General features: G+C 41.0%; 3 protein-coding genes across 3 annotated transcripts; 2 read left to right on the forward strand and 1 right to left on the reverse strand.

Moving 5' to 3' along the window:
- Nucleotides 1–2,678: 2,678 nt before the first annotated feature.
- cytip (cytohesin 1 interacting protein) lies at nt 2,679–9,464 on the forward strand. The gene is made up of 9 exons (XM_079562624.1): nt 2,679–2,778; nt 4,194–4,424; nt 5,166–5,209; nt 5,300–5,354; nt 6,007–6,109; nt 6,258–6,351; nt 7,786–7,852; nt 7,920–7,986; nt 8,459–9,464. Exons 2-9 carry the CDS (start codon nt 4,266–4,268, stop codon nt 8,899–8,901), a joined length of 1,032 nt encoding a protein of 343 aa, XP_079418750.1. The 5' UTR covers nt 2,679–2,778; nt 4,194–4,265; the 3' UTR covers nt 8,902–9,464.
- A 3,230-nt stretch (nt 9,465–12,694) lies between these two features.
- On the forward strand, nt 12,695–14,540 carry ermn (ermin). The gene is made up of 2 exons (XM_079563288.1): nt 12,695–13,268; nt 14,083–14,540. The coding sequence occupies exons 1-2, from the start codon at nt 12,821–12,823 to the stop codon at nt 14,391–14,393; spliced, it is 759 nt and encodes a 252-aa protein (XP_079419414.1). The 5' UTR covers nt 12,695–12,820; the 3' UTR covers nt 14,394–14,540.
- Nucleotides 14,541–15,310: 770 nt separating this feature from the next.
- Nucleotides 15,311–21,507, reverse strand: galnt5 (polypeptide N-acetylgalactosaminyltransferase 5). Its single transcript, XM_079563179.1, has 10 exons — nt 20,482–21,507; nt 20,240–20,406; nt 19,075–19,194; nt 18,459–18,594; nt 18,035–18,154; nt 17,830–17,947; nt 17,348–17,677; nt 16,981–17,061; nt 16,239–16,391; nt 15,311–15,775 (listed from the first exon to the last, which is right to left on the reverse strand). The coding sequence occupies exons 1-10, from the start codon at nt 21,492–21,494 to the stop codon at nt 15,641–15,643; spliced, it is 2,373 nt and encodes a 790-aa protein (XP_079419305.1). The 5' UTR covers nt 21,495–21,507; the 3' UTR covers nt 15,311–15,640.
- Nucleotides 21,508–23,835: the final 2,328 nt, after the last annotated feature.

Genomic DNA, 23,835 nt, shown 5'->3' on the forward strand with positions numbered 1-23,835 from the left:
AGTTGCTTTGATACTAAAACTACATACATGTATTTTATATTGATAAAATCTACGATACTTGACAAAAAATACAAATGAGAGTGTTGGGAAAAAATTAGTCCTATTTGCGTTGTTGTCAAAATGTTGTCATACATTGTGGTAATGGTGACAGATAAAAGTGCAGCCTCTAAATAAGGGAAAACCCCTCAATATTTTCAGTATCAGACTTCCACATAAAGTTAGAGATAAACAGGTGACTTGGTGCTTTTCGATGTGAAAAGGTAATGAAGGCCATGAGATGAAACTCAGCACATCTGACCTGTTTTTTTTTTCTCTTCATATCCCTTCACCATATAAAAGTTGTCCTTTGATGAAAGAATTTGTCGCCGACCCAGACAGTCCCGTGGCTGCTCTGCTAACACAATAAGGTCACTGGGGCAGACTGCTGATAAAATCTCTATTCAACTCAATTAAAAGTGTATAAAAGAGCATATAACAGTTTTTCTCAATAGCTTTGACACGTTTCTTTCATAAACCTGCTGCTCATAGTTTCTCTTTTGAATATCTCAACATTTTTCACATTTTTCATTGCAACACTTCCAGGCTCTTTCTCAGAACAACTCATGCAGTTCTCACAAGACACACAATTTACAGTGTTTCAAAATCAATACACCAGTTCTCACATGCAAACCTACTTCATCACTTTCAATAGAGTCACTCGGCCTTAACTGCAACTCTCATGACAGTGAATTCATACTTGTTTTATAGTTTTCACACATGAATCAAAAGTAGAAATAAATGACAATATAGAGACAATATTCAACGCACACACACATGTATGAGAGAGCTAAGACAACGCATGGCCAATGCAATACAGTAAATTAGTAAAAAGACACCAATTCTTGTTTATATTAAAACTGTAACTTGTCATGTTAAAAGGGATGACCATAACAAACTGCTGTAATCTATACAATACATACATTAAACTTGTACAGTGCATTTTTGTACCAGTATAGGCTAGTTTTAAGTATCACAGGTAGTGTCACGTGCTTCTGTCTGTTCCAAAATTGGCCTAGACGAGGGTAAAAGGTTGAAATTGCCACATGTTTTCCATTCCTTGAGATGTGTAAAATCCAAATGGTCACTGAGGTAAGTCACTGAGAGGAGGGCAAAGAGCTTTTACTTGTGTCAAAGGAATGAGGAACAGTTTGAGGGTTTTAATGCAAACATCTTTTGAAGACTGACTGGAGTGTTTTTGAAAACCAGATATCAGAAACCTCCCTCTCTCTCGGTACTGCTGCACTTTTTTTGCCCTTTTCTCTCGAACTGCATTTGTGGTTTCTGTGTTCCGCATTGTTTTACTGGATACGTCTTTGCCATGTTTTTGTCGGGATCTGTGGATTTTTTTTTTTTTACTGCAAAGAGTCCATAATGGTCCTGAAGAAAGTAGCTTTTTAAAAGTAAACGGCTATCTTATGAGCTAAAGACATTTGAGACCTACAAATGTCTTCTTCTGAGACACTGTAGAGGCACCAAGAGCCCCCCACACCTGCCGCACAGTGGAGGCATCACAAGCGGAGCTACAGGAAACAAGGAAGAGACATATGAGGAGGTATCCGGGCGAGGCTCACAGCTAAGCCACACATGCCTTCTATTGTTCTGGCTAATGGACGTTCACTGGAAAATAATACAGATTAACTGCTAAGCTCTTTCCAGACGATGGTGGAATACTGTTTTGGAGTGGAGGGAGCTGCGCAGGAGGAAGAGGAAGGAGGAGCTGACTAGTGCAGGACACCACGCTCTGAAACAGGGACAAACCCAGGAGGAGGACTGAAGGCAGCACAGCCAGGTTTCCTCCGGGTGCTCCGGTTTCCTCTACCTCTAAAAACACGCTGGTCAGGTTGGCCCACAGTGGCGGCGAGGCTCAGTCGCAGCAGCTCAGGACTAACAACTAAACACTATTTCGTTGTAAACTTCTACAATGACAAATAAATCACTTACTTACTTGTTGGTATAAACTATACCTTTACACTGTTATTGAGTCCTTGGGCAAGACACTTCGCCAGCCATGGCTCTGTGCCAGGAGCTGGGTAAGTGATGGTGGAAGGCACAGATTGAGAGCCATTATGCTTCCACTTGTCTGCTCCAGGACAGCTATGGCTACGAGTGAGGCGGGAAACCCATGCAATGATAAAGCACTACATAAAAGCGCTGTCATGTAAAAGAGCTAAAACAATGTAGGCTACACACTCGGTTGTACAGGAGTTTTCAATCGTATACAGCGGTGACTAATTTGTCAATTTCAGTCTTGCAGTGTTGAGGACGCTTCACCAGCTTGTAATATTTTGTCAGCAGGTTGTGTCAACTCAGTTCAGAAGTCTGGTTTGTATCTTGAGATAAAAAATAATATATAGAAGTTGTATTGCATTCAAGTTCTGCTCTTCCTTTAGCTTCTATTCCATCACCTAGTCCTTGATATTGTGTAGAAATAATGTCCCTTTAAAAGCCTGGGCGTGCCTGCTCCACTTCTCTCCCCTTTCCCCTCTATCCCATCATGTATTGTTCCTCTGACCACTGGGCTGTGCGTGCGCTTTTCTCTTTTGATCCGAGCATGTCTGATGCCTTCCACCCAATGACCCGTGCTGTCTGTTTGGGGAGCGAGCTAAGGCGGCCTTTTGTGTGCCCTCACGTGACATGTCTCCTTGGTTGGCGGCACACAGGGCTCCGAACTAAGCCAAAGCTGAGCCCTATTGAGGAACGGACAGAGTGCGGCGGCAGCAGCAGGTGCAGCCAGAGGAGGTGAGAGGGGGTACTTACTTTTCGTGCATTGCTGATTTCTGACAGGCGTGAATCCACTTGCAAAGGAACTCATGGGGCCATACATTTTACCCTCTCCTCTCCTCTCCTCTCCTCTCCTCTCCTCTCCTCTCCTCTCCTCTCCTCTCCTCTCCTCTCCTCTCCTCTCCTCTCCTCTCCTCTCCTCTCCTCTCCTCTCCCCTCCCCTCCCCTCCCCTCCCCTCCCCTCCCCTCCTCTCTCTTCTCTTCTCTTCTCTTCTCTTCTCTTCTCTTCTCTTCTCTTCTCTTCTCTTCTCTTCTCTTCTCTTCTCTTCTCTTCTCTTCTCTTCTCTTCTCTTCTCTTCTCTTCTCTTCTCTCCTCTCCTCTCCTCTCCTCTCCTCTCCTCTCCTCTCCTCTCCTCTCCTCTCCTCTCTCCTCTCTCCTCTCCTCTCCTCTCCTCTTCTCTCCTCTTCTCTCCTCTTCTTTTCTCTCCTTAAAGGTGCATTACGCAACTTTTTATGTGGAAAAAAAGTTGATATTTGTGCTTATTTGACCTGGTAGTAACCCAGCGGCTGTATCAGTGGTCAGCATGGCGCCTTTACTTTCCATCACGGTGGTCTTAACAATCCTCAAGGCTCACCTGTTTCGTAGGTTTTCTGGTGAGAGGGTCCCATCAGCAGTGAAACAACTGATCCTGGAGCGTCCTGTATGCCACAGTGATGGAAAGTAAAGGTGCCATGCTGACCTCTCATACAGCCGCCGGGACACTACCAGGTCATATACGGCAAATATCAAATTTTTTCTCACATAAAAGTTGCATATGCACCTTTAAGTACTATTGTAAAGATCTTTTTTATTTTTGAATTCCTGCAAAAGTCAAACTTTGCACACTCCCCTCTGCCCAGATGCCCTTCCTGAAGTCAAAGAAAGCTACGATTTACGACAATATGATTTATGTATTGTATGTTGTGTATTCAGGACAATAGCACACATTTTATTTACCAAGTTTTATTTAAATGTTCCACTGAAGAATCAGAATCTCTTTGTCAATGGAATCCTGGCCATTGACATTGGGAAACAAGTAACTAGCAGTGGTTGGGGTAAATGTACAATCAGAAGTGGGTAGTAGGCGAATAAGTAACAGAATAAGTAGTAGTAGTATTATCTGGCATATACAAAATACATAAAAGGCATTGAAAGGTAATTTGCTTTCTTTTGTGTCCTCTTTTTTATGTCGACTCAAGTCGCATTTTCAAGAAGCAACAAATCTAACTGTAAAAGCAAAGGGGACTTTTCTCTTTCTTTTGCAATTCTTGAGTAGAAAAAAGTTGAAAGCAGAGGTAAATAGGTGCTCCAGACAACCGATACACATCGACCACAGAACCTCTCACATGACGTGGATTTCCTGTGACACTTTCTGTACTTACTGGCTGCGCAGAGGGCCGGGCCACACAGTCAGTCACAGAGCAGGGCAGGAGGGCAGCATGGTGCATTGACGGCCACTTCCACCATGAATTTCAACATGTTCGGTCGCTACGGCAGCCAGGAGAACTGCAGCCAGGAGGGCAACACGTCCAGGAAGAAGAGCTCCCTGTGGCACCGGCGATCGCTGAAGGGAAACAGAGACAGACAGAGGCAGAATGTGGCAACTTTACCAAGATTCGGCAAGGTGAGAGATACTACGCAAACTGATAGACATGCATTAAATATACTGATCTATTGCAAACCACTATCATATGCATTGATAAATATACTAGAAGCATATGTGCTATGCAAAATAGTGTCTAAGAAAAACTTACTTTTGTGTGGATCTGCAGAGGAAACAAAGTATATGTGTTGATGTAAGTAAATAACAGTTAACCCTAATTAAAAGTAAGGCATAGTTTGGCATTTGTGACTAAAACAATACAGCACAATTCAATGAATCTCAGTTGGACACTTGTTCATATTTTGCAGTCAGTTTTCCAGAATTGTTTTTACCGTTTGTCATATTTATGTATTGCAAGATGCTTTTTAATATAGTCTGCCAAAGGTAGGCAACATCAGGTCCGCGAGCCAAATTTGGCCTCCAGCATATGTAATCTTGCCCCGATGATTCAGACAATTATGATGGTACACATTGTTTAGAGATCTAAAAAAAACTCAAAAAGGGGGAAAAAGGTGATGAGTGTAATCTATCTGATTTTGATCTTTTACAATACAGTACATGGAAGTTGTAATCCTGTTTAAAAGGAAGTGAGAGTTCACTGATTTCATGCCAGCTGTGTATTTGCAATGCAACATTGCAATGCAGAAGCCGACTAATAACTTTAATCTGTCGTCTGTTATATAATAATAAGCTGCATTAGACTCAAAAAGTCCTTAGATTGGATTTAAATGCTCTAATTGTATTGTTGTTATGCATTCACAGCCCAAGCAGCATACAGCACTGGTGGATTACTCTGACCCACAAAGGTGAATAAATGGCATTTGTGCCAGATTAGCCAGTTTATGTAACCAATATATGTGCATTTGAGTAACTAAAACTGACATTGTGTTGTGCAGGACCACGATTACTCTCGAAAAACAGGACAATGAATCGTACGGGTTTGAAATTCAGGTAAGAACTTATTGCAAAGAACTGGGAATGTTTGCATAGTAGACATGTCGGTAGTATTAGCAAGAGTAGAGGCACTATCAGAATATTTGTATAAACTTGAAGAATTTGAAGTACTAGCAGCATTCTACGAACAAAACAAAAAGGATCAGCAGCAGTAGTAGTAACTGTGACAGTGCGGTGAGTAACATAAGTACTGTATTGGCAAAAACAGTACTGACAGCTGCAGTAATCATGGTAGCAGGTTTATGAAAACTACTATTTGTTGGGTCAAAGATCAACCATAGTTGTAGCATTAGTAGAAGTACTAGCCGTAAGTAGTACTAGTTGTAGTGGCAGTGGCAATAGTAGTAGCATTAAAGGACTATAGCAACATAGCAGAAGTATAAAATCATTAGTGCTAGGTATAGTAGTGGTAGCAAAGTAATTGCAGTAGAAAAAACGGTTGCAAAAAGTAGCTCTAGTTATAGCTGATGCAGCAAAATGAACAAATATTACAGTATTTTTTTGCTGCAGAGTTTACAACTAAAGTACACACAATCCTTCAAAATCTGTTAAACTTTTACTGCTGCAAAAATCCCTCAACATTTTTACCTAACTATCTAGTCTATTATACACGACATGCACAACACTAACTCTACTTTATCTCCTGCAGACATACAAGCTGCCCCAGTGGAACAGCACAACAGTGGAGACGTGCACCTTGGTGTGTTTGGTGCAGGAGGACAGCATTGCAGAGAGCGCGGGGCTGACCGCAGGTAAATCTTACATATCCTCTCTCTGACCTTTCTGTGTTTATGTTCCAACGCCCACGCCACAAGTCACACCAAAAAACGAGCAACGGCAGATGTCACCTTTGCTCATTATAAAACAATTTCTCCTTTTCTACTTCCTCAATGCCCGCAGGAGACATCATCATTACTGTCAACGGCGTCAGCGTAGAGGGATCGTCGCCTCAGCACATATTAGACCTGATGAGAGAGTCGACAAACCGTCTCAAGTGAGTTTGGATGAGATACGGACACACAGTACAAAACTACAATGTGACAGTTAGCCCTTTAAACAAGTTACACAGGAGTATTAGTACTAACAGCAGAGAAGTAGTCTGCAGGTTTGTAATATTGACGACGGTTGTAATGTCACTAGATGGAAATTTGGCCTTTGATCAAGACCGCACCGTAAAATGTAAAGAATATTTTACCTTGATTTGCCAATAGAAATATAGTACTTCTTTAAAGGAGAAAAGCCCATCCCACCAAATCTTCGAAGCTTAGCACAGTAGGGTCTGGTTAGTAGGGATCCACTTTTGTCACAATCCGAATCGTATCATGAAACTCAGGGGGTGATCTGATACGTATCACGATACTCAGGGCCTGAACCGGTACGTATCATGATTTTAGGGGCTGATCCGATACATATCATCACCTTACTCAGGGGCCGATCCGATAGGCCTGTCACGATAACAAATTTGAAGTTCGATATACTGAGGCGCAATAAACGATAATATTGACTCTATTGATACTAGATACTGTATGAATAGTATCTAGTACTATTGATACAGTATCTATCAATAGTACTCGTACTACAGTACTAGTTTCTGCCAGTAAACCTTTATGAAAGTGCATCATTATATCCTAATATAACACACAGGCGGCAAGATACTTATCACAATATTCAGGGGCAGATCCGATACATATCACGATACTCAGGGCCTGATCCGATACGCATCACGATACTCACTCCTTAAAATGTGTCCAAAGTTTCTAAACCAAATGCCATTTGACACTTATTGAAGTGTTAAGATTGAAAAGTGCATTTACACAAAAAGTCAAAAAGTGCTGTGTAACGGTTACTGGACAACAAAAGAGGTACTGGAGCACAAAAGTATTGCGATCCGATCCGACATTTTGTCCAAGCCCTACTGGTTAGTATCAGGATGAGAGACCATAAGGGAATATCAGGAAGCCTGGGTGTGTGTCAGTGAGTGAGTGGTTGGCGGCGCAGATTGGTAACCTCACTTCCGCCAGTCTACCCAAGGGCATCTGTGGCTACAAAAAAACGTAGCCTCACACCACTGAATATGAAGCGAATGAATGATGCACAAAATTGAGCGTCTGGAAAAGCGATACAGATGAAAAAAACATAAAATAACCCCAAATCTTATTGCACCTAGAATAAGACTATTGTACTTCAAAATAAAATATTGTATCTCCATAATGCGAAAAGATTGTGTAACTAAAACCCACCCTTTGCTATGAAGCAGTAAGGAAGTAGTGCCAGGATCAAAAATATGTGCACGACCTCCAGTAACCTCGTTTATACTACTTACTATTATATGTCACACTGTGCTGAAATAAAAATGAACAGAGGAAAAAATAATTAAAGATGCACTAAAATGCCTCAAAAATTAAGTTGCTTATCTTTGTATTTGCAGAATTGAAACCGTCAGTGGAAATGTGGTGAAGCAGATCGAGCTGGACAAGAAGCTGAACCAGCTAAAGGTAACACCAACCCAGAGAACAAAAGTTATGTGTAAAATCAGCGTTCTAACGTTTCTTATTCTCACAGCTATCCCTCCGTGAGAAGTTGTTGGAGCTGCAAGCGCTGGGTTTACAAGAAAAGCGTCTAATGAAAGGTGAGGCAGTCAGACCGCAGCGCTTCCTTTCTCACACACCACTGGCTTCAGCGTCTTCAGAGCTCTTTACACAGTCAAACTTCTGCAGAACTGAGAAGGAGTTTCCCTCAGATGAAAGCTCTGATTACGGTTTCCAGAGAAGCTCGCACTTTGGGTTAATGTAACACACAACGCAAATCTCAGAAGCCAATTATGTTTACAAAGATGCGATGACGGTAACATAATGGAGGATATCGCACACAGCACAAAGGGTGGGTGCTACGATTTCCCTCATTAATCCAAAACATGTATAGTAGGCTAATCCTCCAGTGCATTTTTGCGTTTCTGTCACTTTTCTGTCACTCTTTTGTCACACTTGCCTTTGCAAATTGTACTTTTTTCCCCAGTTTGCTCCCCTCCCCCTTTCTTTCTCTGTTTTGCAAATGATGAATTGCCACAAATCAAGTACTATTCCCCCCCCTTTGTTTTCTAGGCAAAACATCTGACTCTGGTCTCCACCCTTCTATCGAATCTGACCTGAGTTCCCCCCCCACTGGCCACAGGGGGCGCCGTTTCTCCAGCGACAGCAGCTACAGGAGCGCCATGACCGATGACAGTGACCTGGCCAGCGTTTTCGGGGACGTCTGCTCCCCGAGCCCCCTCAGCGCGGCCACCACGGACGACGACGGCTGCTTCTTCCCCTCTAAAGACTTTTCAGCCCAGGCCCCGAAATATCGCTCGAGCCACGCCTTCAGTAGCAGCTCCAGTCTGGCGGGGAGCAGCAGTTCGTTGTCTCCGGCGTGGGACGAGACAAAAGTGACGTCCATATTCGGGACGTTGCCGAGGAGGGGCCGCAGAGCCAGTGTCCGCAAGCACATCTTCAAGTTGATCCCGGGGCTTCAGAGCTCTGTGGAGGAAGAAGACGCTCCGAGATAGAAGTTACACTAAGCATTTACGAACTTGAAGGACTGCCCGAATGTATTGGAAGTACTGTGACTAATCGCTGTACTGTACTGCGCAAAGTCGAAGTGGGACATCATGATAATATTATTTTACTTGTAGCTTTATATACTCTTAAGCGCTTTAGATTGTGTTACTCATTAACCACACACTCTTAGTGGGTGAAGGGATTGAACTGCCAACCTTCTGGTTATAAGTCAACGGCTCTTCCACCTGAGCCACCGTCACCACCAGATGTACTGTACATTGACAATGCTTGGAAGTTTTCGTTCCTAGCACATTTTTGAATGTTAAATTTTGCTGTCGATCAAAATCACGGGTTTGACTCAAAAGTGTTATATAAGATTTTGCACGTATTATTCACTAAAGAGGTAAAAACAAATGGAGATTGTTGAGAGTCTTTACCGATGGGTGAGTGAAGCGCTCCTCTTTGGTCCTCATGGCTGGGTGCTGTGCTGACATTGCTGCAATACCACCCCCTAGTGGCTATTGGCGACTTCAAAGCAACAATGAGCAACAATATGGAAGCCAATGGGGACTTTACATGTGTCAAAAACAACTTAAAAGGCTCCAAAGACTAAATTATTTCAAATATACTGTTTCCCATGACAACTCTGAGGAGAGTATCATTCTGTTAACCGTGCTGGTTTTCGTTGTATGCATTTTTAAAGTTTTAGCTTTGGGTTTTGATTGACAGGCCCTGGAGGACTGAGGAAGCCTGTTGTCGCACTGCCTGCTCCTTCTTGTCCTTTTTTGGAGCATGCTCTGTAGGAGGAGCTTCTCGATTATTAATGTAAATGAGGAGGATTGAGGAATCTATTAATATTATGACTTTGGACTTGAGCATCTGTACATGTTTGTTTAAAGCTTGTCATGAATGTATGCGGTGGCACAAAAGCATTACTCATCGCTGGTTCAGATTAATGTGCTTTCTTTATCATCAATCGATCAGCCAGATGAATGTAGTGTATGTAGCACAGTTGAAAACCACTTGGGTTGTCTTTTGGGGCACGTTCAGGTGCGCAAAACCAGCGATGCAAAGATAGCTGCTCAAAAACAGGATGTGGTTTAGACGTTTCTTTGCTGGTTATGTAGAGCATGCAAAAGGCAGACGTACAGAATGACATGTAAGTTCTTATTCGTGTCAATAAAGAGCCTGTCAAACAATGGCATTCGATTTTGGGTTAAAATGTGAGAAAAACTAGTGAGCATTTCCAGTAAACCATGAAGCTACTTAAAATGTGTGAAGTAACACTATAGGCGCTAAAACACAACTAAAAAGAAATGCTATAAGTAGGAAAACTGAGAAAATACATGTTCTTCTGGTTTCAATATTTTTTGTTTTTGAGCACCAGGTTGAAGCCAGTAATCGTAAATACAGCGACGGCGGAGTAGAAAATAAATGATGAATTGTTATAGACCACTGTGCAGAGAATTTACGGCTGAAACACACATTTGTTAGGGGCCAAAGACTTGATGAAAAATACATCTTCAAGAATACAAAAGAAGTAAACACGTCTTATGTAAAGCATATGTTGCAAACTGCATTTTGATTGTATTGCTTTTTTTCATCGGCAGAGAAAACCACCTGTAAGTTCTTGTAAGTATGGGTGGACGGCCTTGTGAACCCACACCCAGATGACAAGGGAAATGATGTGAGTCAAGCCCATTCACACAGAAGACCGGTGAATGACAAGAAAATGGGCTCGGTCATCAAAACCAGTTAGCTAACAACTCCTATAGATAGCCTCTCTTCCACAGAAACGGGTGGGAACCTCTGGGTACGATTCAATATACGATACATGGCTCACGATAACCTTACGAAACTGCAATAATCAATATATTGCACAAAAATAACCAACAATACAGTTTTCAGGTAACATACTGTACATATTACATGATATTATCCATCATTTACATTTGTTTTCATGTGCTTTATACCCCCACAGTCCTATTTCAAAAGGAATAAATCACCTGCACATTAATATGGTCTATAATCAAATATATCATTAATAGTAAAAATAAAAAGTATTGGTGTAAAATTTTGCGATACACTGCGAAATTAACATTGTTGATTGTAAATTGTTTGACACTCAATTCTATTCTCCCATTCAGTTCATTACACAGCCTACTTAGAAGTATATGATACAGTTTTTGTAAATAAAGGAAGTTATTTGTTTACCTGCCATGAAACAGGAAGCGTAAAGCCACCCCCTACACACCCGTAGCATTTGGTTTACCACAAGTTCCACTGCTATCAAATGCATGTCATTTCAAGCACATGCATCTTTCAGAATGAACTGGGCCATGGACTGGATAATATTTATCGTGTCCTACTTATCACAGTCTTGTGATAAGGTGACACACAATGTATAATGTGCAGAAACACTAATAGGTTGTGATATTTACGGAATTCTTGAGTTTGATTCAAGCACCATCTCAATACTATAGTAGAAAAAAATATATTTTACTGACCTAAGACAGAAGATGTAGAGCAGGGGTCCCCAACTGGCAGATCCGGGTCCAGATCTGGACCTCAAAAGGCTTTAGTCCGAACCACAAAGCCTTTTCATCCTCTCAATATACTTCATTTCTAATAATTGAATTAAAAAATATCTTAACAATTTGAATGACATTGAAATAAAATGGCAAAATGATTGATTCATTAATCAGCTCTGCTATGTAAATAAACAGCCTGTGCTCATGTTTTAACAATTTCAAACACAATAACAGCAAATGTCCGGACCTTGGACATATGTCGAGAGTTATGAAAGAAATGTTTGTGGACCTTGAGCTGATTTAATTGGGGACCCCTGATGTAGAGCTTTCGGACCATTATTTATGGATAACCATAAACCAGGAATCCAAGCATCTGCATTTTTGACAATTAAAATCTACCAATGAAGCAGGCCAGCCCTCCGGGATTAAACCATAGAGAAACTGCAGTTGGAATGTTTGTTAACAAGTTTAAAGATGATTTTTGTCATTTTTTCCCCTCCTCTTTTGCGTAATTCTTTGTTTAGAACTACTTCAGTTCAGATTTAGTCCAATAAGACCTGGTTTAGCCCTAGTTCAGTACTGTTCTATACTTGGTTTAGCTCTGATTAGGGCTGGGCATCGGTAAACCACTTGATACCAGCATGGAATCAAGAATAAAGTTTAGGCAATACCTGTATCGAAAAAATTGACAGCAGGTACAAAATTTTCTTTTTTTTATATTTAGATCCAAATTTTGAAGCTGTTGGTTCAGGGACAGCATTTTTGCCCAATCTCCCCACCCTATTTTTTTTCCCATTTTTAAAAAGGTTTTTGCACAATTTTCCCCCTAGTCCCCCCCCCCCATTTTTGCCACAATTTCTCTCAATACATCAATTAAGAGGATGTATTGGATGAGGGTTTGTGATGTGAAACCCTCATCCAAAAGTTTTAGAACTACTAAACTAGATGCGCCCAAGGAAGGTATGATGTCACGTGATCACAACCTATGTTTACAATTACCCGGTTCTAATGTTTTTGGGGGTGAAACATTTTCCAGCACGTTGCCGTATTATATAAATGTTCATTAGGTTTGCACTTCACACTTGCATAACAGTGCGTGGTGCTTAAGTAAACCATAGGGGGAATGTTAATCCTCGCTCCTGTGGTACAGAGAGAAGGTGGTCACAGCGAGGAGATTACTGAAGCACTGCATTCATTCCATATGCAGATGCAGGGCCCACAAAGGGGCTCTGTCGACGCCACAACAAAACCTTTGTACTTCACATTGTACAGAATGCACAACACTGCAGACGACACAGCCTTGGATAGATGCTCTCTTTGATGAAATTCAGGGAGCGCTGCTTTTCTTGGTGATGGGAGATTTCGGGGCGCTGAGTATTCGGACAAGCTGAGAAAGATGGCGGAGGTGTTACCTGGATTTGAGGACTGTCAAATTCTGGAGATCATCGGAGGGATCGCACCGAAAGCTCTGCAGACCACGCTGGAAGAGCCGCACAAAGAGACGGATGCCTGGTCCATGGAGGAGGGAGATGATTCCGTGTTCTACAGCGATGAAGACACACCTCAACAAGAGGCCATTTTGGAGCCGAGAAGAACGGTGAACAGTGAGGCTGAGGAGATGCCACTGGAGGAAGAAAAACATGGGGAGGAGAAAGTCACCGGGACTGTTCAACAAGACATGACACAAGAAGATCCGATTAGACTGGAGAAAAAGAAAAGAGAAATTGAGCATGAACTCGAAGCGGTAAATCCAAGCGCAATGATTCCAGAGATAATCGTGAGCACAAATGAAGACGCTTGCCAGTTGAACAACACAGATTTAACAGCTCATTCTTCAAGCCAAGGTGAGGCTCTGTCATCTTCACAAGTCAGGGCACGTAAAATGATTTTATTTGCTCTCTTATAATAACTTTAATAATAATAATGATATGGCTTTCAGTTCTGTTTTGTTTACTGAATCTCATAATGATTTCCATGTTTCTTTTTTTTTTGGCATTTTCTTTCATAATATTACAATTTTAATTTTTACACTATTTCATTTCATTCTATTTCTCATCATTTATGTAACAACTGAAACATAGATTAGACTTCTCAAACACTGAGTACTTCTACGTGAGTGAAACTATTTTAAAGTAAAATTACTCTTACTTGAGTAAATATTTTGGCTACTCTACCCACCTCTGCTCGGTGTTGGTAAGCTACTCTTGTAGCCAGAGCTGCCGATGTAAGGTTGCAAATCTGCGCCATTGGCTCCTCTGACCAGCATCAACCAACCAACCCAACAACCAACCAACCCACCCACCCAAATGTACAGTCTCCCTCTTCACCAGCAGTAACTCTAAAGGAAATCTGAAACTAATATTTTTTTCTGTGATCAATCAGTCTGATAATATAATATCATCTTTTTATTATATTTCTGATATTTTATGTTATGATTATGATTGTAGTACCATTACTGATATTTTATTTGGGAATGCTTTACATTACCTTATGTTCTTATTGCCATGTGGTGACGGTCATCTTTTCCAATTGTTAATGTTTACATTCATGCATTACTGCTTCACAAATTCAGATACCGTTTCCCATTCCACCAACCAAATTGACACAACTATGATCTAAAAATATGGTTTTCATTCTTTTCATCCATAAATCTTACAGACTTTTCTCCATCACCTAAAATTCCCAAAGAAGCAGAGGCTCCTGACCGACGGTCTGGCATCTACCAACCTCCACTTGTGGTGTATCGCAAGTCCGAGAAAAGCCACAGTGACTTACAAGCAGACTCCCAGGAATCCAGTGAGGCCCAGGCCCGCTCCGCTCCCGCCTTAAGTAAGAAGAAATCCAGCCATCCCAAGTCCTTCAACCACCTCACATCCTCCAAGTACAGCACTGTGTCCTACCGCAGGATCCGCCGCGGCAACACTAAGCAGAAGATAGAGGAGTTCGAGTACTTGATTATGAACTTATAGACATGTTTTCATATCTTTACTTATACAGCATTGTATACTAACTTTAAATCATGTAAGGTTCTTTCATAGAAAAGTGTGTTTTGTGTTCTGTTGCAAATGTAGCCTTCACTTGTTTCGCCTTGTTACCACTTCAGTCCTCAAACTGCCTTCACTGCATGTTATTTCTTCTTTTTACCAAACTGCTTGACTTCAAGATGCTTTGTATCTATAAATAACTAGGGCTTTTTTCCAAAGACACATTATTTGAAAGAAAAAGACAGAATAAGACAGAACCTGAAATACCAGTTACAATGTCCAAAAGTACTATGATAATCCTGAATAAAGTATACCATTAAAGTAACAGTGCATTGTGGGTTTCAGCCGTTCATACAGTGTATAAAAAAATTACTTACATGAAAAACCTCCGATCCATAACCTCTAAGATGAGGAATGTATTCTAAATAAGTGCTCAAATCTTAGTCAATTAAAACAGAAGTGACGCATGTAAAATGTTACTTTTGTAGAAAAGCCTGATTTATTTTGATTTATTTAACAAAACCTTAACAATTAAATGTCATTAAATAATGAAAACCTTGATTCTTTAGTGTTTTGAACAATACCTCCCCCTAGTGACAAAAAACAAAACTTACAATCATCACATTTACAGTGACAAGCAATTAGGCTCTTGTTCTCCGTACACTATAATCGCCACATATTTTTACTCAATTATTAAATACAAATTAAAAAGAGGCTGAAAGAAGTTTTTTTCCCCCTCCAAATACGCTACTCATGAAACTGTATGTAACACTTGGACTACACTGAAGCACTTTGAAAGTGACAATCTTATCTGCATTTGACATAACCCTGAATCATCCAGAATCATATCGAATACACTAAATAAACAAACCTAAAGTCAACAAACAGCATAATTAGCATGTGATGCAAATATATACAAAGAGAGACAAAATGTATACAAACAAGGCCAAATAAACAATCCAGTTAATTATTTCACTCTAGAAATCTAGAAAAGGCTCTTTGGCAGAAAATGATATGTTGTATTTAACTCTTACAGTCTATTAACGACATCCGTGTGATACTGATTTAATCAAAGTTTCATATAGGCACAAATGGTGGAAAAACAAAAAAACTAAAGTAAAAGCATTGCACAACCCCATCCAAACATGGCACCCACAAAGTCTACCACCAAAGTATTTCCAAGAAGTAGCTGCAGGACCGCAGTTAGCACTGAGTCCAGTCCAGTTCGATCATCAAGCAAAGTAATGAGTCAACTCCCACTTTTGAAAAGCGTTATTCTGGTCACACGATCTTTGCAGGACGGCGTCTCCTTTTGACCCGGCCTCCAGACACATGAGCTGGGCGTAGTCGCTCCTGAAGTGCTCGGCCTTCACAAACACCAAATGATGCATTGTTAGGAAAATACAAGCACAATTTCACAAATTAACACATCAATGACAATGAATAATCTACAATAGAAATTTAAGAGTCTTTACAGACATGATTAGGAAAAGTATTTTATGATTACAGTGATGATAGGTGGGAAATTCCTAATATTGCCTCAACTAAGAGAAGAAAAGCATTACGTAAAAATACTACTTTGAGTAACTTTTGGATGTAAAGTCTAATCGTAGCGTAGTTTTCAAAGTCTTGAAAGGAAATAATTCCACTACACATAACTACATGCGACACATGGAGCCGTGTAGAGCTTGACTAGAAAAAAAAAGGCAGAGGACAGACTCATGGGGAGATGAGTAGCTAATAATGAAAGTACTGTTACTTCAAAACTGTATTACTCAAGCACAAGTAAAAAGAACGCTGAAACTACTACAAAGTTATGGGTGGACTTACCAGTGGTAAGCTGGGGACTTTGTGGTACCATCTAAGCCGTGCGCTCGCCCGGTCACACAAGTATAATCCGATGTTGCCCCCTTCGCTCTGCGGGCCAATGCAAACGTTCTGCTGCTGTAGTTGTTTCAACCAGGTGTAATTAAAGTGCTGGCTCTATAAAAACAGGGAAGGAAAGCGTATAATTAAGCTAAAAAAAAAGGAAAACATTTTGGCAGACATGGAGCGTAACCAGTCTAAACATAAATGGCGGTTTTACGTCGATGCAGGTTGTGTCCTCAGCGGATAAGGTTTTGTAGATACAGCTTTTATTTTTGCTTTCAGACTGTGTGCTTTGGCAAAATCATTTAAAGGGAGAGTGTGCAATTCTCTTTTCTTAAGGATTTTGCATGAATTGTAGAGATGAGCAAAAGAAACATTAAGCAAATCAGGCAATGTGGTGCAAGCTTTTCTCAATGTGTTTCTTTTCTTTACATTGTAAGCAAATTGCGAAAGAAACAGGAGACACAGACACTGCAATTGACAAGCTGAGCTTAAACAGATGATATACTTACTTACTACAGCCAAAATGTTGTGCAACCTAAAAGCAGACCTCCTCTGTCATTTTTTTTTTGCTTTTTGCTAGAAGGTAACACGCTTTTCAACTGTAAATATGTTGCAGATGTGACTAGAAAATGTCATCTGTACCAATGCTCGAGCTTATTGTTATTATTCTACTCAGGTATTGTGCACTTTGTGAGCCTACCTGCTGGTTGAGATCGCAAGTTTCAAAGGTGAGAGATCCTTTTTGGAGATTGAGACATTTCCTCAAGCCTTGATTGAACACCTGCAAGTCAGAAAATGTATTCATACCAGCACATTCAAAGCAACATTTAAGATTTTGATGGTTAATGACCCCTGTTTATTTTGCCTGAGAGAATCCTAACAGCAGGTTTCTTAAAAACACCATGGGCGTTGTTTATTACCACGGCTCTTAATTAGTTTCTGTTCAGTAAACTTTGCTGGAAGCTTCCCCACAGAGTGGCATACTAATCAATGCAAATTTCTAAAGTTGATATTTTTGAAGAAAGTAAACAACTTTCTAGCGGAAAAACACGACAGGTTTTACATACCAATCCCTCGGCTTTGACCACAGGGGCGTCCGCATCGGGATACACGTTGTCCAGGTACCATTTGAAGCTCTTGCACTTGAGCTTTTTCCTCAGAGCGATTTGCTCGCTGAGGTCGCCGATGTCGATGTTGTTTCTGTTCAGCAGGTGGTGGTACCCGTGCCCGTAGAAGATGTCTTTGTACTCGTCCAGCCACACTTCGGCCACACGGGCCAGGTTTCTCTCCACCGTCTTCTGCCTGTCTTTGGGGAACTTGTATGGGTTTTGCCCACGGAATATATGGCCCACTCTGGAACAAGGGATGATCTCGATTTCTCCTCCACACATCCAGATCTATAGCAAAAGAAAAATGCATGTAAAAGAAACTTTACATGGCCATGGAAGGATTGTGCCTCAGTGCCGTCCCGGTTATACTAATTTTACACTTTTATAAATTTCACTGTTATGATTGTTGTGTGGGTTTGAAGTTTGATTTAAATTGATACCTTAAATGAGATCTCCATATTCTCCCCTCCCCACACATCCAAGCCGGGATCATATGCACCAAGTTCATAGAAATAGTTCTTGTCGATGGAGAAAAGTCCCCCAGCCATGACCGGACATCTGCAGAACACATTAAAGAGATGTCAGACAATACGCTGGGAATGTGCACAGGGACTATAATGTGTAAAAACACTTTTGCATTTGAACCTGATGGGGTCTGCAATGGTCATGTTATTCTTCTTAATGTAATCTTCAGACAGTGGACTCCATCCAAATACCAAAGGCCATTTGAAGATACCACGCTGGAAGTTGTCAACCAGAACGTAACTGCAAAAGGAAAAAAAAAAACCTGGTTTTGTAACCTGTTAACATAGAAAGTATTCACAAACCCCCATCATCTCCAGCTATTATGTTGAATTTCATATCTTTCTGTTTCATGGGCAATAAATACAACTTGTAAAACACCTCAACTTTTCAAAAGTTCAAAGGAAGCTCAACGATGATTGAGAGCAATGGAATATGTCTGTTGCACTTCAATGTTATGGAAGTACTGATTGATGTCAGTAGTGTAGATGGACAACTTCACTATAACAAAAAAGTGATTAATAAGTGTGTTGACTGCAGTTGTCACCTCAAATCTTGGTCACTGATGACCTCAATAACTGGACAGGGCACTTTCCTGCGGTCCAGATAGACTCGCTCCAGCAGTGGCTCCAGCCAGCCCACGTTACATTCAATGTGTGAGTCGAGGAAAGTCAGGACTTCACCTGTAGCACATTTGTAAAGACAGTAGTAGCAACATTAAACTCCAACTCTTGATTATTTGAAAAAATATAAAAGGTAAAAGTATCATTATTACATTATTATCAGATGTGGCAGTGAATGAAAGAATATACAATGAAAAGTGTGTATTTTGAGCTTGACTTCTTTGTTACATAGTTTTGCAACAACAGATTGTATCTATGACTTCAGCAGAGTTGACGGGTGAGAGTTAAAACAGATGTATGAAACAATAAGAAATGTGTTTTAAATAAGCTCAGTTAGAGGAAATGTTGTAAATCAAAGAGCAACCGTTTCAAATTTAGATTCCTGCTGACTAATGGCCGGTTGCAGAGTTGAACCAAATATTTGGAATATAATGCAGCCTAAATTTTTATTATAAGCTTTCCAGTTTCGTGAGTACATTTCCAAATCGCCTTCACAGAATCCCATTCATACAGATTTTTCTTTTAAAAGATACACTTTACCTTCCGCTACTTCTGCTCCAGCCATTCTGGCCCTGATGAGCCCCTGCCGCTCCTTTAGACGAACAATCTTCACTTTGGGAAACTGTGCCATGTAGTCGTCCAGCTGCTTCTTCAAATAGTCTGCAACGACAATACATGCACTGCTTTCAACAAGCTGCAGACGTTTTCACCATTCTGACCAGGCAAGCACAACACTAAAACACATAACAGAGTAAAAAACAACAACAACAACAACAACAACAACAACAACAACAACAACAACAACATGAAGCATTGCCTATATCACAATAGCAAGAGTAATGGCATTCATTAGATAAACATAATATCTGAAAATTTAAAGTTGAATTACCTCAGACTAAGTACAGTATGTAGCAGTTTGATCTTAAAGAGGGGGTATTATGCTTTTTTCAATCACATAGCACCAGTCTATATCACACTACGATGATGACAAAACCTTCTGTTGGTCTGTAAATGCAGTAAATTACAATAACTGCCTTGTATAAAATTGCTCTCTCAAAATGGCTGTAGTGAATGTCTTGAAATAGGCCTCTGTCTCTTTAAGAACCTCTGACCCTTTCCGACACGCCCCCTCCACACGCTGTCTGTGGCATCAGTGGGGAGGGGGTTCTGCTGAGGAGCAGTGGTTGGTTTCTCGGCTGGTGACGAAAGCTCGGAGGCGTCTCCAGGAGGTGGGGGCGTTCCTAGGAGGACTCAGGCAAACCTATCCCTAAAATGGCCGCCATCAGAGTTTTTACAGATTACTCAAAAATACGTGAATTTGCCAAGGCAACACTTCAGGCATGTTTTTAATGAGGGAATGACATAATAACATGATGTCAAGCTTGAAAAAGTCGATTTTGCATAATACCCCCCCCTTTAATATTTAGTTTCTATTGGTTAAAAAATGTACATAATGCAACTGCAGGTCCATTTCATTGCTCTGAAGTTGTGCTGTTTTTGACCATAAATGTTTAGGTCTGTGGTAAATTAATTTCACTGCCCATGATACAGAAAAGTGTAGCCTCTATGAGTCAGAGTGCAGATCATAATCAGGCTTAATAACATAGGAATAAGTTAATATAACATAGGTCAGAAACCACTGTTTATCTATAATAATCAGTCCTTTGAATAACACGTATCCATAAATAGAGTTTGTTTGCATTACCTCTGGTGCTGCAGTCATCCACCAGTATAATTTCCTTGAGGAGATGTGGTGGAGACCTGTTGAGGACACTGTGCACTGAACGAAGAAGGGTGGACCAGACTTCATCCACGAAACAGAAGATCACGCTGGTGGAAGGCAAGTCATCGTGGATCTTGTGGTCTTTACACCTTTAGACAAAACACTTTAGAATTAGACCTGGCGTTCAAACTTATACGGAAGACAATTTATCTGTCAATGCTCACGTCTTGGGCCTTGTGTCCGGGATGGCTCTGTCCAAAGGAATCTGGTCACTCAAGTGGACGTTAAAGAAACCCTCGTTCCACCTCTTCTTCACATTGCTGTCTTCTTCACTGGCCAAGATGACGGCATGTCCGTACTGGCCCACCGCTTTGGGATCTCTGGGAGCCTGAGTCATATCTAGTGCGAGCACTTTATGGACACCTGGCTTTTTCCTAACTGCGGTGACATTTTCTTTGAAGCCCACTTCCTTCTGGAGCTTTGGCACAAATGGCAGTGGCTCCGTTCCTTCTCCTTTTTCGTCTTCCACTTTGACATTTGCCTGGTCGTGTGCCTCTGTGACAGCGTTGTTTACCTTTGCATCCTTTAATAGAATGTCGGATGGTGTTCCAGCAGGGCGTGGTTCATCTTCGGCTTGAAGTTGTGTCATTATCTCAGCTTGTTTGTTCATTGCTTTGTCTATTGGCTTTGGTGGGGCATCTCTGCTCTTTGGAAGTTCGACTACTTTACTGTCAAGAACACCAGATTGCACTTTGGCGTCAGGCTGCTTCTTTCCATTGCCATCCAAGGCCACATGCTGTTTTGGCTGCTCCTTTTGTTGTTTACCTTTGTCATGAAAAGCAGGTTCAGGCTTGTCCTCCGGAAGCGGTGATTTGGAACGATTATGCTGTTTAAAATCCACCTTATTGTCTCCAAAAATGTGCTCTCTCTTTCTCCCCCTGTACACTTTCTCTGCCAACTTGTCAACATTGAGAGGTCCATTATTGGCTTGCGTCGCCGCCTGGTTGACCCTTTGAACTGGGTGTCCAAAGCCCTCCTTGATCACCTGGGACACCTTGGACTGCTGCTTGAAAAGTTCCCTCTCTCTGATCACCCTCTCCTTCAGCATCAGACTGTTCACGTCGTTTATGGACATGCGTAAAGCGGCTATATCGAACAGCAGCCATACGATAGACGCGGCGAACACGAACGCGAGCACCCTCCCACTCCCCCTCAGATATCTCCTCAGCTTCATCATCGTCAAAGTATTATACATTATTCAACTCGACATGTCAAAACGTCTCCTCACTGCACGAGGAATCACTGTTGTTCCAGATGAGCTCGCTGCCTGCGTGGCATGCTAAGACACAAACACATGTAATAACTGTATATCAGCGCAGAGAGAGTGACTGACAAGCCAACGCCAACAGTATAAAGTTAGTTTCCTATACCGTGAGGGTTCCCGATCATCTCCAAACGCCGGGAGACATTTTGTTGGACGTATTAGTGTCCCAAATTCGCGTTATCTGGGAAAATCCGACAGAAAACCCCGTAACTTCTTCTGTTTTATCTCGAAACCTCAACTTTGATTGACAGTGCGATTTGTATGAGGACGTAGCTACCGACTTCCACATGGCCAACGCGCGCTGATTGGTCAGATCTTATGACACGTCAACGACGCAGCGTCACGCTAAGCTAGCCGAAATTAGCCTCTACTAGCAAACAGGAAACCACAAATGTTTTCCTCTTTTCCTCTTATTTTCAGTTATATCATGTTCAATAGCGGTGTCATTTATTTTAACGTGTAAATGTGTGTGATTTTCTTCTAAAAAAAATAAGTGCAAATGTGTTTAATAGAATATTTGCTAATCTTATTTTAAGACCGGAAGTGGGTGCAATCATAATGCTAACTGCTTTACCATACAGTCTGCACATCAGCTTCTTTTACAGCCCCTTGTTTGTCAGAAGAGTGTAATATTAAAGATTGTCTCTCCGCTAACATTGCACACATAACAGGCTAAGCATATGTTTTATTTTATCTCATGCTTATAAGAAAAGTTATTATGACAGGTAAAATGCCATCCACGGTAAGTTTGTGCATTCCATTGACACACCTTGAGATTGAACTTGTCTGCCCACATTTTGATACCTGTAGGCCTACTTATTGAGCAAGTTTAACCTGTGCCATGCCTTTGACTATTATACTGTCAATGAGTAATGCTAATTCATTCATTCAAACCTTTATTTAACCAGGTTAAATCTCTTAAATCTCATTAGATTAAAAAAAAAAAAAATCTCTTACAAGAGTGCCCTGAACTAATACTACACCACTGACAGTACTCTATTGACAATGTACTACACATCTTAAATGGTAGTTTAAGTAATCCTGCGTTTAGCAGTGCAATGTGTGGCAAAATTATCCTTTTTGCCGCACATTTAATCACAAAAGATTGGATTTGTAACACTGTCTCAATTCCACTGTTAAGTATTACAAATGAAGCAATATACTGGTCCCATATGTGGCACAGTAAGAAATCACACATGCAATTCTTCTTGGTTTAATGCATTGACCTATGTAATATCCGGTTTAATGATACTTTATGGTATCCGTATATGAACTTTTTCGGTAGTGGCACCTATGCTATAAAATAGATGACACTGTCAATGGATTCCATTTTTTTTTTTTATATATATATTTGTGCTTGAGTCATCGAGTAGTTTTTGTGCTATCACAAAACATTACTATCTAAAGATTATTTTTAAAGATTATTTTTCCCCATCTTGTAACCAGTTCTCAGTAGCAATTACCAATAACCAGAGGCGGGTAGTACTCGGTTACATTAACAACTTTTTTGAAAAGATTGTACTTCTTAGAGTAGTTTTTTCATACAATACTTTTTACTTCTGCTTGAGTATAATAATGAATTATCTGTCATTCATTACAGATACTTGCAGAAACTGACTTGGCAGATCTGAAGGTTGAACCAACATAGGACAGGATGGTACAAAGTAAGGGCAGAATTTAAAAAAGTGTTTATTATGAACAAGTATAAATAATACACATACATAAAACTAAAAGGGTTTGGCCAGAACGCCACATCAAATTCGTTCCACTCCCTTGGCCGCACCCGCCTGACTCTTCCTACAATAACGATTATGTATTCCTAAGTATGTTTGCAGCACAACATAGTCACATGTGCTGCTCCTGCATTAGTTCAGCCATTAAGCAGTGATTAGCAAAGGTGACGGCAGGCTTTCCTCTTCATCAGCGGTCCTCTCCTGGGAGCCCCATTGACTCCAACCAGCCTATTAAGAGTCCCCAACACGAGGGGGAGAGGGGGAGGCGGGGCGGTTGCTGCTTCCCATGGTGGCTGCCCTTCGCCGCACTACACACGCTTTCATTAGTGTGTTAGCTAAATGATTGGCCTCAGGACAGCCCCCAAGCCCTGCGATGCATGTGTTAGCTTATGTTCCATCCGCCGGTCAATTTATTCATTTATGCAGGCGTTTCCGCATCCACACTCTCATGACATCATTTGGTACTTTTTTTTTTTTAATTGTGCGGCCTCCAAGCTGATGGGTATAGGGAAGGAAACACA

This window comes from Gobius niger (assembly GCF_951799975.1).
Source record: "Gobius niger genome assembly, chromosome: 9".
NCBI classification, from domain to species: Eukaryota; Metazoa; Chordata; class Actinopteri; order Gobiiformes; family Gobiidae; genus Gobius; species Gobius niger.

Excerpts from the sequence above, each read along its gene's own strand:
- galnt5 (XM_079563179.1), bottom strand. The coding sequence starts at position 21,494 with ATGATGAAGCTGAGGAGATATCTGAGGGGGAGTGGGAGGGTGCTCGCG. Across the intron at positions 20,407-20,481 it reads CCGGACACAAGGCCCAAGAC|GTGTAAAGACCACAAGATCC; the intron begins GTGAGCATTGAC and ends TTTTGTCTAAAG. Across the intron at positions 17,062-17,347 it reads TGGTCAAAGCCGAGGGATTG|GTGTTCAATCAAGGCTTGAG; the intron begins GTATGTAAAACC and ends TCTGACTTGCAG.
- cytip (XM_079562624.1), top strand. The coding sequence starts at position 4,266 with ATGAATTTCAACATGTTCGGTCGCTACGGCAGCCAGGAGAACTGCAGC. Across the intron at positions 5,210-5,299 it reads GATTACTCTGACCCACAAAG|GACCACGATTACTCTCGAAA; the intron begins GTGAATAAATGG and ends TGTGTTGTGCAG. Across the intron at positions 6,110-6,257 it reads GAGCGCGGGGCTGACCGCAG|GAGACATCATCATTACTGTC; the intron begins GTAAATCTTACA and ends CAATGCCCGCAG.
- ermn (XM_079563288.1), top strand. The coding sequence starts at position 12,821 with ATGGCGGAGGTGTTACCTGGATTTGAGGACTGTCAAATTCTGGAGATC. Across the intron at positions 13,269-14,082 it reads AGCTCATTCTTCAAGCCAAG|ACTTTTCTCCATCACCTAAA; the intron begins GTGAGGCTCTGT and ends TAAATCTTACAG.